This window comes from Rutilus rutilus, assembly GCF_951802725.1.
Source record: "Rutilus rutilus genome assembly, chromosome: 5".
Taxonomy (NCBI): Eukaryota; Metazoa; Chordata; class Actinopteri; order Cypriniformes; family Leuciscidae; genus Rutilus; species Rutilus rutilus.
Window position 1 is genome coordinate 4,411,980 of NC_140213.1, and position 15,652 is coordinate 4,427,631.

Here is a 15,652-nt window from a genome sequence, read left to right on the forward strand (position 1 = left end):
TTTAGTGCTTTATAAGTAATCGGCAAGATTTTTAAATGTATACAGTGTTTAATAGGGAGCCAATGCAGTGTTGACAGAACCGGGATAATATGGTCATACTTCCTGGTTCTAGTAAGAACACTAGCGGCTGCATTTTGGACCAGCTGGAGTTTGTTTATTAAGCATGCAGGGCAACCACCCAGTAGAGCATTGCAATAATCTAGCCTTAAGGTCATGAACCCATGAACTAACTGTTCTGCATTTGACATTGAGAGCATATGTCGTAATTTAGATATATTTTTAAGATGGAAGAATGCAATTTTACAGATGCTAGAAATGTGGCTTTCAAATGAAAGATTGGTATCAAAGAGCACACCCAGGTTCCTAACCGACGACGAAAACTTGGCAGAACATCCATCACGTCTTAGAAAGTATTATAGGTTACTACGTGCTGAGGTGTTTTGTCCCATATATATATATATATATATATATATATATTATATATATATATATATATATATATATATATATATATATCAGAATTAAGTAGTACATAACTAATCATCCATTTTGTATATCAGATATGCATTGTTAATTTTGTGAATTGATACGTTTCATCAGGGTGCGAAGAAATATAGAGCAGAGTAAAATCAGCATAACAGTGAAAACTAACGCCATGCTTCCTAATGATATCTCCCAAGAGTAGCATGTACAGCAACGGTGAAAAGCAACAGTCCTAGTACTGAGCCTTGCGGTACTCCATACTGAACTTGTGATCGGTATGAGATCTCTTCCTTTACTGCTACAAACTTATAACGGTCCGATAAAGATTTAAATCATGCTAATGCAATACTGTGAATGTCTGTGTTTCTTTGTTAGCTTTCTAGTTTGCTAATTAGTTCTGTCCTTTGCCTGTTTGTTTCCATGGTTACCGATTTGATTTGAGTTTCAGTTCAGATGTGTCTCGTTAATTAGTCTCATTAGTTCCTCGTTTTGCTGTGTATTTAAACCCTGTGCGTCTTTCAGTTTATTGTCAGTTCTACGTTATTACTGCTTTGGTTATTCTGTTCATGTTCCTGTTATTCCTGAGTGTTTTGTGAAGATTTGAGTTCCTGAAATTAAAGTTAAAGCTGCTGCAACTTATATGCTGGAACCAACGCTGACAGATACTCTGTGCTTCTAAAAATAAAGTTATTCTATTTTATACTATACTATTTCAAAAAGATGATATTTCTAATTATGACCAAATTATTCATGAGGATTCATAACATGATTGGAGTGAATTCTATATGTAGCATCTTCGTGGAAAATCTCCATAAGCAATGAAATTATCAACTATATTTCATAATTAGGAGGAGGCTGAAGATGGAATAGCAATTAAGTAAGTAATTAAGTATAAAGTAATCATTTAGTAGACATGCATTTATGCACTTATGCACTTATCCACACCATTGATTGAGATTTTTTTTTTAAAACACCAAAAAAAACCAATACGTTTTAGGTAACTTCATTTTACAGTGTCCTGTTACAGTACATTCTATAGCAATAGCAGTAAATTATGCATAATTACAAGAAATAACCCTAAACCCCAACCCATATGTAGTTAATTAATATTACTCACTTAAATGTATAATTACACTGTAACAAGGACACAATAAATAGTGTAACCATATTTATTTCATTATATTGATACAATATATTCACATCTATTATATTCCATGTAACCTGCCAAAGTTAATATTTTTGTTGTTGTTGCACATGATATTTGTAAAAACTGTACAATGTGGTATAAAGAAATATGAGTACTAGTAACAGTATAATATTTATTCTAATTGTATTATATAAATACACACAGCCATGTAACAGTAATTTTCCAATTATTATTATTATTAATTAATTATTTATTATTATTTTATTAATTCATATTATTATTATTATTACACTTTTATTACATAGAAATGCACTACATGATAAAAAATCGTTGATTTTGCAAGATCCTTTTATAACATAACTGTACTATATGGCCTATATTGTGAAGCAACAACAACAACAACAAAAAATACTCACGCACATGAAATATTAAGAATGACGTGTCGTGTATGCAGTATTGTTAACATACTGTTCTTACACTGAGGCTTTTTGCATCCGCATCCATCAGAGCACATGTGCTCTGCCCCTCTCCATCCAGACAGTGCGAGACTAGTGTACTTCAGACTGTAGAGGTCTCCATCCTTCAGCATCCACGCGCTGTGCATTCTTCTGCATCGGCCACAGACTCAGAGAGAAAGAGAGAGAGGGAGGGACGGACAGACAGAGAGAGAGAGAGAGAGAGAGAGAGAGAGAGAGAGAGAGAGAGAGAGAGAGAGGACACCGCGTAACGGCAACCTGAGACGCGTGTCCTCCCTCAGTGCGAACGGGAACTTAGATGATTTGATGGTGAAACCGATGGAAACGTGGAGATGATGTTCCAGTCCTTGATGATGGATTCGTCTTTCAGCATGTCCAGCTATGCTGTCCTTGTGCTCGTCTCCTAATAGACAGCTGATTAATTTCTCTCCTCAAGTACTTCTGCTTTACTACAGCTTTTGTGATTGAACACTTGAGACGGCGTGAAGAACAGTGAAGGAAGCGGGGCGCATTGTTCATTTTTTCAATTATCATTATTATAAAGGACTTCCAGTTCATACGGGATTCGTGATGTCTGCAACATACCGCTCCTTGTTCCTTTGTAAGTAAACTGAGTTATTTATTCCTTTAGAGTATGGCATGCGGTTTCATTTTTTTTAAATCTAACCTTGTGTTTTAATTTGTCCGATCCTATCGTTAGTAACACCTTCATCCATGTCAAATAAGTTTAAGCAGTGGATGAAGTCTTAAATACGAATGCATATATATAACACATTTACCCTATAAGCTTTACAGAATAGTCAGAAGTCCTGTTCATAACAAGACCCCCACCCAGTGGAGTAAATCAAATCCAGATGCTTTTGGTTTTTGGGTTCTGATGAGTAACACCCTTCAGACAGACAACTCTTGACAATAAGGGTTCCAAAACCAAAAGTTCCATGGAAAACTTTTAATTCACTAGTTCTTTAGAAATCCATCATGTTCTGGTGCTTTAATGAACCCAGAAACCAAAATGCTGATCCAAAAACCTAATAATAATGAAATCTCAAGGTCTGAACCAGTTTAGAACCCAGAAAAGGCATACAAAAAAATGTTTGGTTTGTTTTTTAAAGAGGAAATTATGACGAGCTTGAGGATCTTTATTTTTATTTTATTTGTAAACATTATTCCATGACTGTTTGTGTCTGAGACCCCAATAACATTAGTATAATGGGACATACAGTAGGCTACAATGTGCATTTATGGAAACATTAAATAATAATGCATGCTATGCATCATCCAAATACAAAACAAATGTTAGCATTTGTTAGTAATTACATTTGTGCTACGGCACTAAATGTAACGTTCTTTGCAGAGCGGAACAAAGACAGGACACGCCGCCCAATCCAGATCTCTTAATTTGTTGTGACATCTGATGGCAAAAATAGATCCTCATGTTAAACGTCCAGTGATGAGCCGGTGGCGCGAGCCGCTGCTGTCCGGTGGGCATGGGTCTCGCGTGTCTGCGTGTGCTGGAGGATGTGTGAAAGCATGCATGCATCCATGGGTCACATTGGGAGTCCTCCACCGTCTCGCGCGCGGTTCATTGTCCGATTCTCAGGCGGCACGCACGCACGTTTGTAACGGGAGTTTAGTGTGCGTGACCCATCGTTTATTATAATCACTGCGCCAAACTTTGTCCCATCTTTCGTGTCCTCTGCGCGAATATATGATGCAGGATGAAAGCGGTGTGTGTTGAGTCTAGTGACTGGCTATTGTGCTCCCTAAATGTATGATAAGCTGTATTAAAATTCCTCGCGCATTCTCCGTGGCGTGTTGAGAAGGTCAACGCTGCTGTAACACCCGCGACAGAAGCTTCAGCTTGCCGAAAACATCTCCTCACGCTATTATTTTATATCAGCATAATTCATGCTTTCCTTTTTTCTCAAAGGTTTCAGTAATGTGTTTGGGTCCTGCGAATATTTCTCAGAAATTAGTTTGTTTTGAAATTCTCTTACACAGGCTACCATAAAGAGTTCGTTAAAAAATAAATAAAAAGATGGTTGACTAAAAATACCAAACTATTGTTGTGGCCAACTATTAACAAATGTTAATAAATAGTTCAACCTTTGGGTTCAAATCTATTTTAATTTTATACTTGAAAGATAGCGTTGGTTTAAATGTTACCAGGCTATGTTTGTATTTGCCTTTTTACTATAAACTTTAAACTATACAGCAAAATATAATGTTACAGCTAACATATCTGTCTTATAGGAATATAAAATGCCTGGTAACACTTTACATAAGTGTCCCTGACTTAATTTGCAATTAATTGCATACTTATTGCTGTAGTAATTAGTTAGCCTTTATTTACATTTGAAATGTTTAATATCTACACTGCAATGTAAAGTGTTACCAATGCATTGCTTATAGCGCTGAAACTGTAACCCACACACCTATGGGATGCTGCTACTTGGTGTAATCCCATTACATGGTAATGGAAAGATGGCAAGAGAAGACAGAGAGTGTTTTACATGTGCCCTGACACGTGCATCAGATCATGGGAAATATTTTTTTTAATGTAAAGAATAAAATCTTTCATGTTTGCATATTAGCATTTGCTTCAAATTAAGTAAGATGGTTATATCTAAAATATACAGATACACAAATTCAAACTAATCATTTCTAAGCATAATTATCTATTTAAATGCAATATAAAGGGATAGAATCCCGTTTCACTTTGAGCACTCTTGAACTATTGATTTATCAATCAGGTTACTGCATTTTAAAGGTCATGCTTATTAGCTATTGTTTGTCCTATGATTTTTTTTTTTTTTTTTTTTTTTGTCTTCAGGCATTGACTGAGCCTTAATTATTTCCAGACATATTATTAGATCATTTTAATGTGTTGTTTGGTTAATGATTATCTACTTGGTCTTTGTTGTGAGAGAGGAATGGATTGAGAACTGGCACTGTGCTTGTAGTAGATCCCACTGGCTTCTGCATTAAATTAGTTTAATGAAATAGCCTTGTAGTGTCATTATAAGTACATTTCTTCAAGATTGTATAACTCCATTAATGAAAAAAAAAAAAAGCTTTATAACTGGTATGTTTGGTGTGTAGAGCTCATCTCATTGCTGAATTCCCTCAATGATAGAGTGAATCAATGTTGCATAATGGGGTCATTTCCATTTCATTTGATTTGATGCTTTCGAAGATCTTACATTACTTAAGTGTAGCACTCTGGAGGAAAGTAATATTTATTTAAAAGTCTTTTTGCAAAAATGTGCTGCTGCTACTCTCTGAAAATGAGCTAAAAAAGGACAAACTATGCAGAAATCATGGCTAAGCACATAGATGATAATAGTCGAACCCCTCTTACCCCGACTGACTTGGATGGAAAACGTTAAATGGGAAGTCTGGGAAGTAATAACAGATTGTAATTTACTTGTCAGGAATGTAATGGAACCATAATAAAGAACTTTCTCCATGTCATGTGATTAACGTTAATCCAACATAAAGACTTCATGACGTTCACACTGTCAGTTTTGGGGATTGAAAACCGCATTTCTCTTACCAGTAACCATATTGACAGTGACCATAACAAAGATGGCAACGTCCATAAAACTTAAAAGTTTTATCATTTTTGATATGACAAGTCCAATCGAGCCACGAGTTCATCCCATAAATCTTCATCAGCAGTTTTTATGTGAGGGTGGAAAACTGACGGGAGCAGCTCTGGTGTGGAACAGTGACTGGATATAAAACGTTCAGATGCAATATCTCCGTCGCTGTAACACGCACGAAAACACGCAACACACGGTAGACATACGTTTGTGCAGTGCAGAGCGTCTCTCTTGCAGTGTATGACGTGACAGACAACTAAGTTGTCCTGTCTGGTTCCGTTCACACAGCGCAGGTTTTCTGAGAATGCAGTCTTGAAAAGTTAAGGATGTGGGTTCAGTTATAGAATGCGGTTGTCATTCCCGTAAATAACTGAACTGTGTGTGTGAACGTAACCATATTAAGGACTCAAATACAGGACTGATGACAACTATGCCTCTTTTTACAAGATGTAATATAAGTCTCAGTTGTCCCCAGGACGCGTCTGTGAAGTTTCAGCTCAAAATACCCCACAGATAATTTATTATATCATGTAAATGCCCATTTTTGAGTGGAAGGAAAAACATGCTGTTTTCGTGGATGTGTCTTTAAATGCAAATGAGCTGCTGCTCCCCGCCCCGCTTTCCAGAAGAGGGCGGAGCCTTTACAGCTCGTGCCTCAGATACTCTGCCAAAAACTAAAACATCTGTTTGGTTTTGATTATCATCTCTATCTCGGTCATGCTCACGTGACATGGCAGTTCTTCTTCATCATGAAAGTGTATTATCTGCATGCGTTTCAAAGCCATATCAGTCTAAACTTCTGATATAAGATTTTCTGAGCACACACATCTGAAGCACGCACAGTTCTCTTTCAAGTGTTATTGTGCTGTCAAATGCACACAACAAGGACATGTCAAACAAAGTTCACATAAACACAGTCGGTTGTGTCTGTGAACATAAACAGCAAGTAAAGAAATCGCATGTGTATATTAGAGTTCCTACTGCTGTTTATGCTGTTAATATGAATTAAACAACAAAAGAAAAACAGAAAATCACTCACTGCTTTTGATTGAATATCTTTAGCTTTAATAATAAGAATACATTTCTTACTTGAATGCTGCTGTTAAATGCTCTGGCGAGGAGATAAACATGACGGACTGTGTACAGCTCACTGTGGGCGGGGTCTATGCTAATAAGGTGGAGTCCTTTTCGCAGTCGTGGGCGGGGCCTGTGTAATGTGAGGTCACAAAAGGTAGAAATGCAAGTGGCTTGTTTTGAGACACTGCTTATGATCTATGGGACTTAAAAAAAAGAGGAGGGGGTGGATTTTCACCAGTATAGGGTGGTTGTGTACACACTGCCAACACACATGTATGTGCAAATTTTGCATAATAGGTGCCCTTTTAGGACTCAAATACAGGACTGACAACTGGATTCTGTTGCTGTGTGAACGTGGCCTGACCACTAGATATTTGACTTTTTTCATAATGCAGTGAATTGAATGCAGTCATCAGCCCACTGTTGTGAAAATCAGGTTGCCATTAGTTACGCTAACACGAAAAAGTGTTGAATAAAGTAACTCGTTTTCTCATCCTGTGCTATATTTGGCTGATAACCACAGGCAGTAAGAAGATCTCTCATATCTGAAAATGACAGGACACTGCAGACCCAGAGGTTTTAAAACGACAGCTCGATGCGCACGCCTCACAGGAAATGTGCACAGAATGAATAAACATGCGAAACACTTACAAAGTTTTACGATAAAATGCTGCGTAGCGATGAGATCTTTAGCATTTTAATGTTGTTTTTTTGTCATTTTAATACATTCTTCTTCTAAACATGGTCAAACTGAACGCTCTTATGATGTATAATACATTATAAGAGGATTGTTGTTGTTTTTTGCAATAAATATTTATGAGAAAACTTTTGCAGACTTTAATTTAGTATGTGCAGATTGCAGAATGATTTGAGTGTGTCCGAGTGGCTGAAATCTGGAGATTTGGAAAACATTTTTTTTTTTGCCTTGTTTACTGAAGCTCAGATGTTTGGTTAGGCAACATAAATAGCATTGCAATTTTCCCGAAGTGGTTTGGGTGTCTGGCTCTGCAGTGACATAAACATTCCTGACGTTTTCCATCAGGATATCATCCAAATCAAGCCTATCTGCATTTAGAGGCTCACAAAAAACACAGTGCTCCAGGTCTAACCTATGTTTTTCCTCCTTGTCTTGGCCATTGGATATTCTTTTTTTTTTGCCATGGGATAATATGACAGGTCTCTACATTAAGGACTCGTCTTTGAGCTTCTAGTTAGCTGGTGCAGTGCTGTTTTAACAACCTTCTCCTGAAAGACAGTGTGCTTGTTTCTTGCTGCAGCACATCTGAGGTGACATTGTCTCAACTCTGTACTGAAATTCAATATTCTCCCTGTGCTGTCACGCAGCCGCTCCTCACAGAGCAGACAAACAGCTTGAAGAGTTCTCCAGATGTGTTATTCTACTCGTTTGGCCTTGAGGAACATGTGGTGCTGTTTCTTTTTGTAAATATGCTGTGACTCAGCCTGTGGGAGGTGCTTTATCTATGTGATAGATGGTTTTTTAATGCTCGTGTGTGTCACTTAAGTTAAAATATGTTAAAAATGTACAGTGTAAAATATACAAAAGTTTGGGGTCGGTAAGATTTTTTAATGTTTGCATTCATTTGATCAAAAACAGTAAAAACAGTAATATTGTGAAATATTATTACAATTTGAAATAACTGTTTTCTAATTTACAATATTTTAAAATGTAATTATTCCTGTGATGCAAAGCTGAATTTTCTGCATCGTTACTCCAGTCTTCAGTGTCACATGACCTAATATGCTGATTTGCTGCTCTCGAAACATTCAATATATCAATGTGGGAAACTGATATTTTTTTTCAGGATCCTTTGATGAATATAAATTTAACAGAAGGAACTCGATTTGAAATATAAATCTTTTTGTAACATTATAAAATGTCCTGACTGTCACTTTTGGTCAATTTAATGCATCCTTGCTGAATAAAAGTTCATTTCTTTCAAGAAAAGGAATCTGAGTGACCCCAAACTTTTGAACATTAGTGTGTAGATATATATGCATATATAATCTGTTTGTCCAACCAATTGTGGGAGTATAAAGGAATATTATTCCTTAATTTTTTTAAGTCATATTCATGCAAGGAGATATTTGTTTCATCATTCCTGGCATTTCACACCACCCTTCCCTCAGCTGCTGTCTCATGTCTATAGACTATAAGAACATTTTAGCTGTATGTGTCTTAAATATAAAAATAAAACTCTTAACTATGAAGAAAAATGTAATGTTTGCAACAATGAACAACTATAACACACTCCTTGACTGAAAAAAAAATCAAAGGAACCCACAGTAAACACCAGGCCACGTTTGAGTCGTTCTCTAGCCTATAAATCTCAGACTCTTTTGACTCCCTTGGCTAAATTACTCCCAGATTACTTTGGAGCCGCTCAACAGGAACTGCCTATTTTCCTTTACGGCTAACCTTTGACAGATGTTCATGAATGGTCTGGTTTGACAATAATTCAATCCAGCTGCTTCGTTTTGTAGCAAAGCCCGGCTCGCTTACATAAGTCATTGGTCACGAGCGGCCCCCGCCCCTCACTCAGCCCTGATACACAGGTTTTGGCTTCTAGAATTGCACGGCCCAACAGGATTTTGCTAATCGCCACCTCCATGCTTATTTGCAAGAGAAAGAATAGAGGATTGTGTGCATTATTTGATGCAGTAAATAACTATGAAAGTCAATGGTGCAAGGGCAGTTACTTTTTTCCTGATTCCTGGAAGTACTCTGTTTGTTGGGAGTGTAAACAGTTTGATGAGGGTCCTCAATGAGGAGCTGAGATTAGCGCAATGATATACAATATAGCCAGGAGAATTGCCAATGAACCAAACAATGAATATTGGGGAGAGAAGGCGTGTAATATAGGCTACATATGCAATACTACATGTTTACTATATAATATACCCATGAGTATTCATGTAAATATAAATTCATTTTTATCAATTGAATTAATATAAATGATCATATGTGACCCTGGACCACAAAACCAGTCACAAGGGTATTTTTTTTTAAATTGAGATTTATACATCTATGAAAGTTGAATAAATAAGCTTTCCATTGATGTATGGTTTGTTATAATATTACAATATTTGGCCGAGATACAACTATTTGAAAATCTGGAATTTGAGGGTGCAAAAAAATCTAAACATTGTGAAAATCACCTTTAAAGTTGTTCATCTATGTTCGCGATTTTTCTGCATTCACTCACAAAAATATATTTTTATATACAGTATATATATATATTTATGGTAGGAAATTTACAAAATATCTTCATGGAACATGATCTTTACTTAATATCCTAATGATTTTTTGCATAAAAGAACAAATCGATAATTTTACCCATACAATGTATTGTTTGCTGTTGCCACAAATATACCCGTGCAACATGTGACTGGTTTTGTGGTCCAAGGTCACATATTTGAAAGCGCTAAACAGTGACAAAAGTCTGTTGCGGTATTTAACGTGACAATAAATGTTATATTATCTGTGTCTTTTATCTTATTTAACCATAATCACGATAGTTGGATTAAGTTTTGTGTCTTGTGCACTTTATACTCATGAACAGTCTCATGCAAACTACACCTATAGGCCTTATGTGCCTGAGAAACAAGCTCGCAGACGTCTTTAGAATTATGTCTTTGACTTTCCGTTTTTGCGGTAGCTCTGTATATTTCTATGGCCGCGGTGATGGTGAAGTGGATTTGTAATGTTTGTAATGTAATGTTCATTGTAATGTTTGAAGTGGATGTCATAACAAACGTCAGTTAGTATTTTAAAACAAACGGTTCATTCATAAATCCATAAGATCTTACCGTCATGCTGTGGAAATACAAACCGGAAGACAGAACGACGAGCACGGAGCTAAAAAGGGGCGGGGCTACATAATGTCTATAGGACTCAATAATGATAATAATAATCATCATCATCATCATCATAATAGCAATACTGGAGCCTCATCTCCTTTTCATTGCCCTTTCTTTTACTCAAACTACTCAAGTTGGAGTGCTGTGAAATGACTGGTAAATTTCCCTCTCCACTTCATGTGAAGTGATGTTGTTTCCCTATTCTCTATGTCGTTTGCAGTGTCCTTCGAACTGAACGCTCCCTTCAGATTGAAATCTCAATTAAAATAATCATGAAACTAAAGTCGCAACAGTTTTTCCTTCCCTATTATGATGTATAGGCTATCAAAGTTAAACGGATTCTCGAACAAGAATACATGTAGGGCAGGAATTAATTTTGTCCAATCATTGGATGGTTGTGGTTTGCTATTGGTGGATCTCATGTGAGTGACAGGTTGTCCCGCCCTCACTCCTGTAAACACATCATCAGAGAAGAGATGTCGCTGAAAGAGGGAGGGGAAGTTATTGTGGTTAAAGATTACGAGGGCACGTGAATTTACTGCACGGATGAATCATTTACAATAAATACTGCAGTATTCAATAAAGAAATAAGAACTGTCAGTTTTAATTTCATGGTAACTTTAGGATGGCGAAACGCAACGCACATACTGTCTTTGAGTGATTCGTTCAAAAACCCGGATTCATCCAGGAACGCTATTTTATGTAGATGTGCTAATTTGGCTTTGGCTTCGGCTTCATTTGGATCTATTTTCTTGGGTGAAACTAAAACAGGCAAAGTAAAATGCAAGTTACTCAATATCACACTCGCAGATGAGTATCGTGTCCAGTTTATGTAAAGAAACAATGCTATCTGTGTGTACAGTTATTCCTTAGTGAATTCCCCCTGATGTGTCCACATGTATTCTCTTTCTTAAAACATCCAGAAAGAGCAAATAAGAACAGTGTCTCAGCTTTTGCATCATGTTGGTAGCAGTGATTTCATCATGGATGTACACTGACTGAACACTCCCCGCCTGAGCCAGAGGCTTTGCTTACTTCCTCTCGAGAAAGGAAACAGTACCTCAGTGAAACCATGCAGCATGGATGAGGCTGGCGTGCTTGTCTATTCTGAGCTCAAACAGCTTTTGATCTAGACTTTTTTGGGGGGAGGGAGGGAAGCAGGTATATTTCCATTTTTTAGTGAGGAGCAGTGATCTGTCTATTCAGAGAGACAAAAAAATAAAAAAATAACCCGATTGCTAAAAAGATTGCAAACGGCTCTGAAAAAAAAAAAGAAACACATATCTTATCAAATTTTGAAGAGTGTACATGAGGATCATAGATATTAAAGTAAGTGTTTGCTCAGGAAAGAATACCCAGGAGATAACCTGCTCTATTCTGAGAGATACAGCTTTGTTGATCCGCTGAGGCGGTTTTGTTGGAGTTAGAGAAATGGGTTTGTCTGGTAAGTGAAGCTAGAGACTAGAGCTGTGATGGCAAATGTTCTTGGGTGTTGTCACCAGTCACCAGATCACATACTATCACGAACATGATAGTTTTACCACAATTTCTCAATGATTGAGTGATGATTTTCAGTCTTTAAATGAACCTTCTTGTATCTTTTGCACCCTTTGTCTACCGGCGAGCTCAAATAAAACTTAACACAGTGTCCTGGCCGCTCTTTTCCATACAATGTAAATAAATGTCAATGTCAAGCTCCAAATATGACCAAAAAAAACAACATGTAGTTATCATCTTACAAGTTACTTATAATCACAGTGAACCGGAAGTTGCGACTGACTTCAGTTTTGTGAGTGGAAAATAGAGGGCGTGGCTTGTTTTTTTCCTACTGGGAATTGATTGGATCTAGAAAAGTTGGCATTCTATTTTATTTCCAAGCTGTCAAACTGACGTCATCAAAGAAGGAAAGGGAATTACATTTTAAAATCTTGATCAAAGATTACAAAGACTTTTTTTTCTTTTTTTTTTGTGAATCAACTTGCACAGATGAATTGTTCACCACAAGACTAGTAATGTGCACTCACAACGTTAATATGGTCAATTCTGATGTCATGCTGACTTTAATTAGATAAACCAGTATTTAAGTAAAAAAAAATATTGAAAATTCTGTGTCTTTTGCACATGTCAATATGCATTGCACCAAGTTCTTTGTTCCTAATGACAAATTGACTTCATTTGATGTCAGTTTCTTTTAAAACACTGATGGATGGTGGCATTTTCAGGGTGTGTGGTTATCTTTTAGAATTGTGTATTCTTTTATTAAGCTTTTATTTTCTACTTTGATCTGATTTCATGCAGCAGTTGTTTCGCATTCGTAGGCATAATGTGTTTTTGCACTGATGCCCTGTACTAATTTACATTTCTCTTTGTTTCATCTGCTGCTTCCCACTGTGCTTTTGTATTTATTTTCTGATAAGATTGCATGCACCTGCAGTGGTGTCTGATGCAATGATGCAATGTCTTCCAAATGAGTTGTTCCTCTTTTTTTGTTGCATTGTTGCCACAAGTTTTTTTTTTTTTTTGTATATCCATCCAAATCCACTGATAATTGCTATCCGAGAGCCGTGAAATCAGAATATGACAGTCTAAAGAGGTTGCTTATGTTTTGATTGCTTAATGTTTTCATAGCCAATGCACAGAATGCCTCAAAGCAAGATATTCTATTACAGCAGGAAGGGATGCTTCATCGTTAGGCAGGAAAGCATCTTCTGTCTCCCACCAGGAATTCATTAGCATGAGACTCCTGCTTTGTTTCCATTGGTTTGACAGGCAGCTGTAATTGAATTGAATTGATTATAGATAGATAAATATCTTCTCCACTGCAGACGCATGTTTCTCCATGCGGAGCGTGGCTTTTAGACTCTTTTTTGCTTGTATCTTTTTCTCTTTGTTCTGGGAGAGGCTGGAGACTGAATGTGAGGGGAAATGTTCCACGTCGCTCTATTTAGACACCTGCTGTTCCTTGCAATTTGAAACAGTCTATTAGCTCTGCTAGCAGGCCACTCCATTTGCTGTTTTGTTTGCTCTAGGGTCTCACTTCATTTCCATCGTTCTAGCCAAAATCTCCTCCACCTCACTTTTGACCTCATCCTTGACCACATTGTTTCTATCGGCTGGTCCACAGGGTTGCTCCGAACAACAGCCAGTTCAGTCATGATCTGCTGAAAGGAAGCATTTGAGTCATTCCATGTCCAAACCATTCAAAATTGATTAGGAATTTATTATTTTATTATCTCATGTGATGAGAGTGTATTATTCTTTTAGTATTTTGAGAGTAATGCAGGTTGGGGCAGTAACTAAAGTAAGTCAGTTTAAAACATTGCAAAAATATTAGCACTTCTACTAGAAATGTAGGCGACTTCAAAAATCACATCGCAAAGTGGAAAAGGAATCTGTTTCATGGAATGACTCATTTGTTGTTGGCGGATACTTTGTTTTACCTCTGAAAGGTCATTAATTAGTGGAAGGGAATATGATTGCAACGATCGGTTATTGAACTGATTGATGAGATGCAGGCCAGGACTGAGGATTTCACAATGCTGTTTTCTAAACTTAGTTAAGTTGATGTTTTTACTTCCAAGATGATGACTGTTATATTCACAGTTCCCTTAATGGACCTTTATGAATTTAGAGACTGACATTATAAATGAGACAGACTTTAATGTTATTTCACATAATCGCCAGTGTTCATATACTTTCTGAGGTTTGATAATTAAATGAATGCAAACTGGATTTCATTCATATGTGTTTCTTTTAGACAAGTTCTTCATAATTTACTCATAAATGAGTCCCAGCTGTTTGGCTTATTTATCTCTGTCATTTTCCCTGGCAAAAGTTGTCGCGATTCCAGTTTAGTTTTAAAAAGGAATCTGTTTTATATGATTGGCTCTACTATTTTGAATCTTTTGTTTTAACATGAGACTTATGGATTTTTCTGAATATGATCTTTTGCATTGTGTCCATCAAGTTCCAAACAGGAAATTATAGGTGGCGCTATCGAGCCATTTTGCCCCGCCCAATTCTAAAACCTATATCAGATGTAAATTTTGATGCCAGTTCTGACACGTGTGCAAAGTTTCGTGAGTTTTCGAGCATGTTTAGGCCCTCAAAAATGCGATTAAATGCGGAGAATAATAATAATAATAATAAACGGAGCAATACCAAGAGGGTCCTCACACCATCGGTGCTCGGGCCCTAATAATTAAATGAGATAAATTATATTTGATTTGTAGTTGACTTTATATATAATATATAAAAATATTAACTATTTTATTTTTCACTAATATAAGAGTACTCAAAATATAATATAAAGTTTTGGCCATAAACCAAATACAGTAGTGGCCAAAAGGAAAATGGACATCTTCTCCCTTTATTCAACTACTATTGAAAATGTGTCAAAGATTAAGCATGTTGCAAAGTTGTGCTTGGAGTCAATTGTGTTATTTGTGATAACGCAATGAAACATGACAAATTGATGTTTGGCCAGGCTGTCACACAAAGAAGTAATGAACACAAGTAAAAATCTGTAGCTGTAGCTTGCATTTTTTGCCAATTTTAGTGTTCTGGTCTTCCCTCATATTTAAAATGTATAAAAAAAAAGACAAAATATTTTGATGGATGGTCACTTTTTTGTTCCTCCAAGTTAAATGGATTTTATTTGGAGAAATCTGGAGAGCTCCTAAATGGTACTTGTACAAGGAAGTAATAGGCTTGGGTGATGAATGGCTTAATTATCAGGCCTCAATGTCAGACATTTCGTTCTTCATACTAGAGCAAAAACATTGCATAAAGGAGTATCGCTGATCAATCGCAAGCCTGTCTGCAATTAACTCCCTAATGCGCCTGATTACACCGACTCCAGCGCGCCCGTTTAACTAAGTGCCTCAACCTTTTAAACGGCCAGCCGCTGCACACACTCACTGTTTGCACTCTAGATTAAGCCCCTTGTCCAGAAGCTTTCACCTTGAAAAAACGGTTTTGTGCAC

At 36.7% G+C, this 15,652-nt stretch overlaps 1 protein-coding gene across 2 annotated transcripts in view; it reads left to right on the forward strand.

Moving 5' to 3' along the window:
* The first annotated feature begins 2,190 nt into the window (after positions 1 to 2,190).
* clmpb (CXADR like membrane protein b) overlaps positions 2,191 to 15,652 on the forward strand; it is an 80,851-nt gene continuing 67,389 nt past the window's right edge. For both annotated transcript variants that reach the window (XR_014627415.1, XM_084409186.1), the window contains exon 1: positions 2,191 to 2,707. Coding sequence is in view for 1 of the 2 variants with exons in the window: in XM_084409186.1 (XP_084265312.1) it covers positions 2,677 to 2,707 (31 nt within the window). In the remaining variant the exon portion in view is untranslated. The remainder of the gene's footprint in view (positions 2,708 to 15,652) is intronic.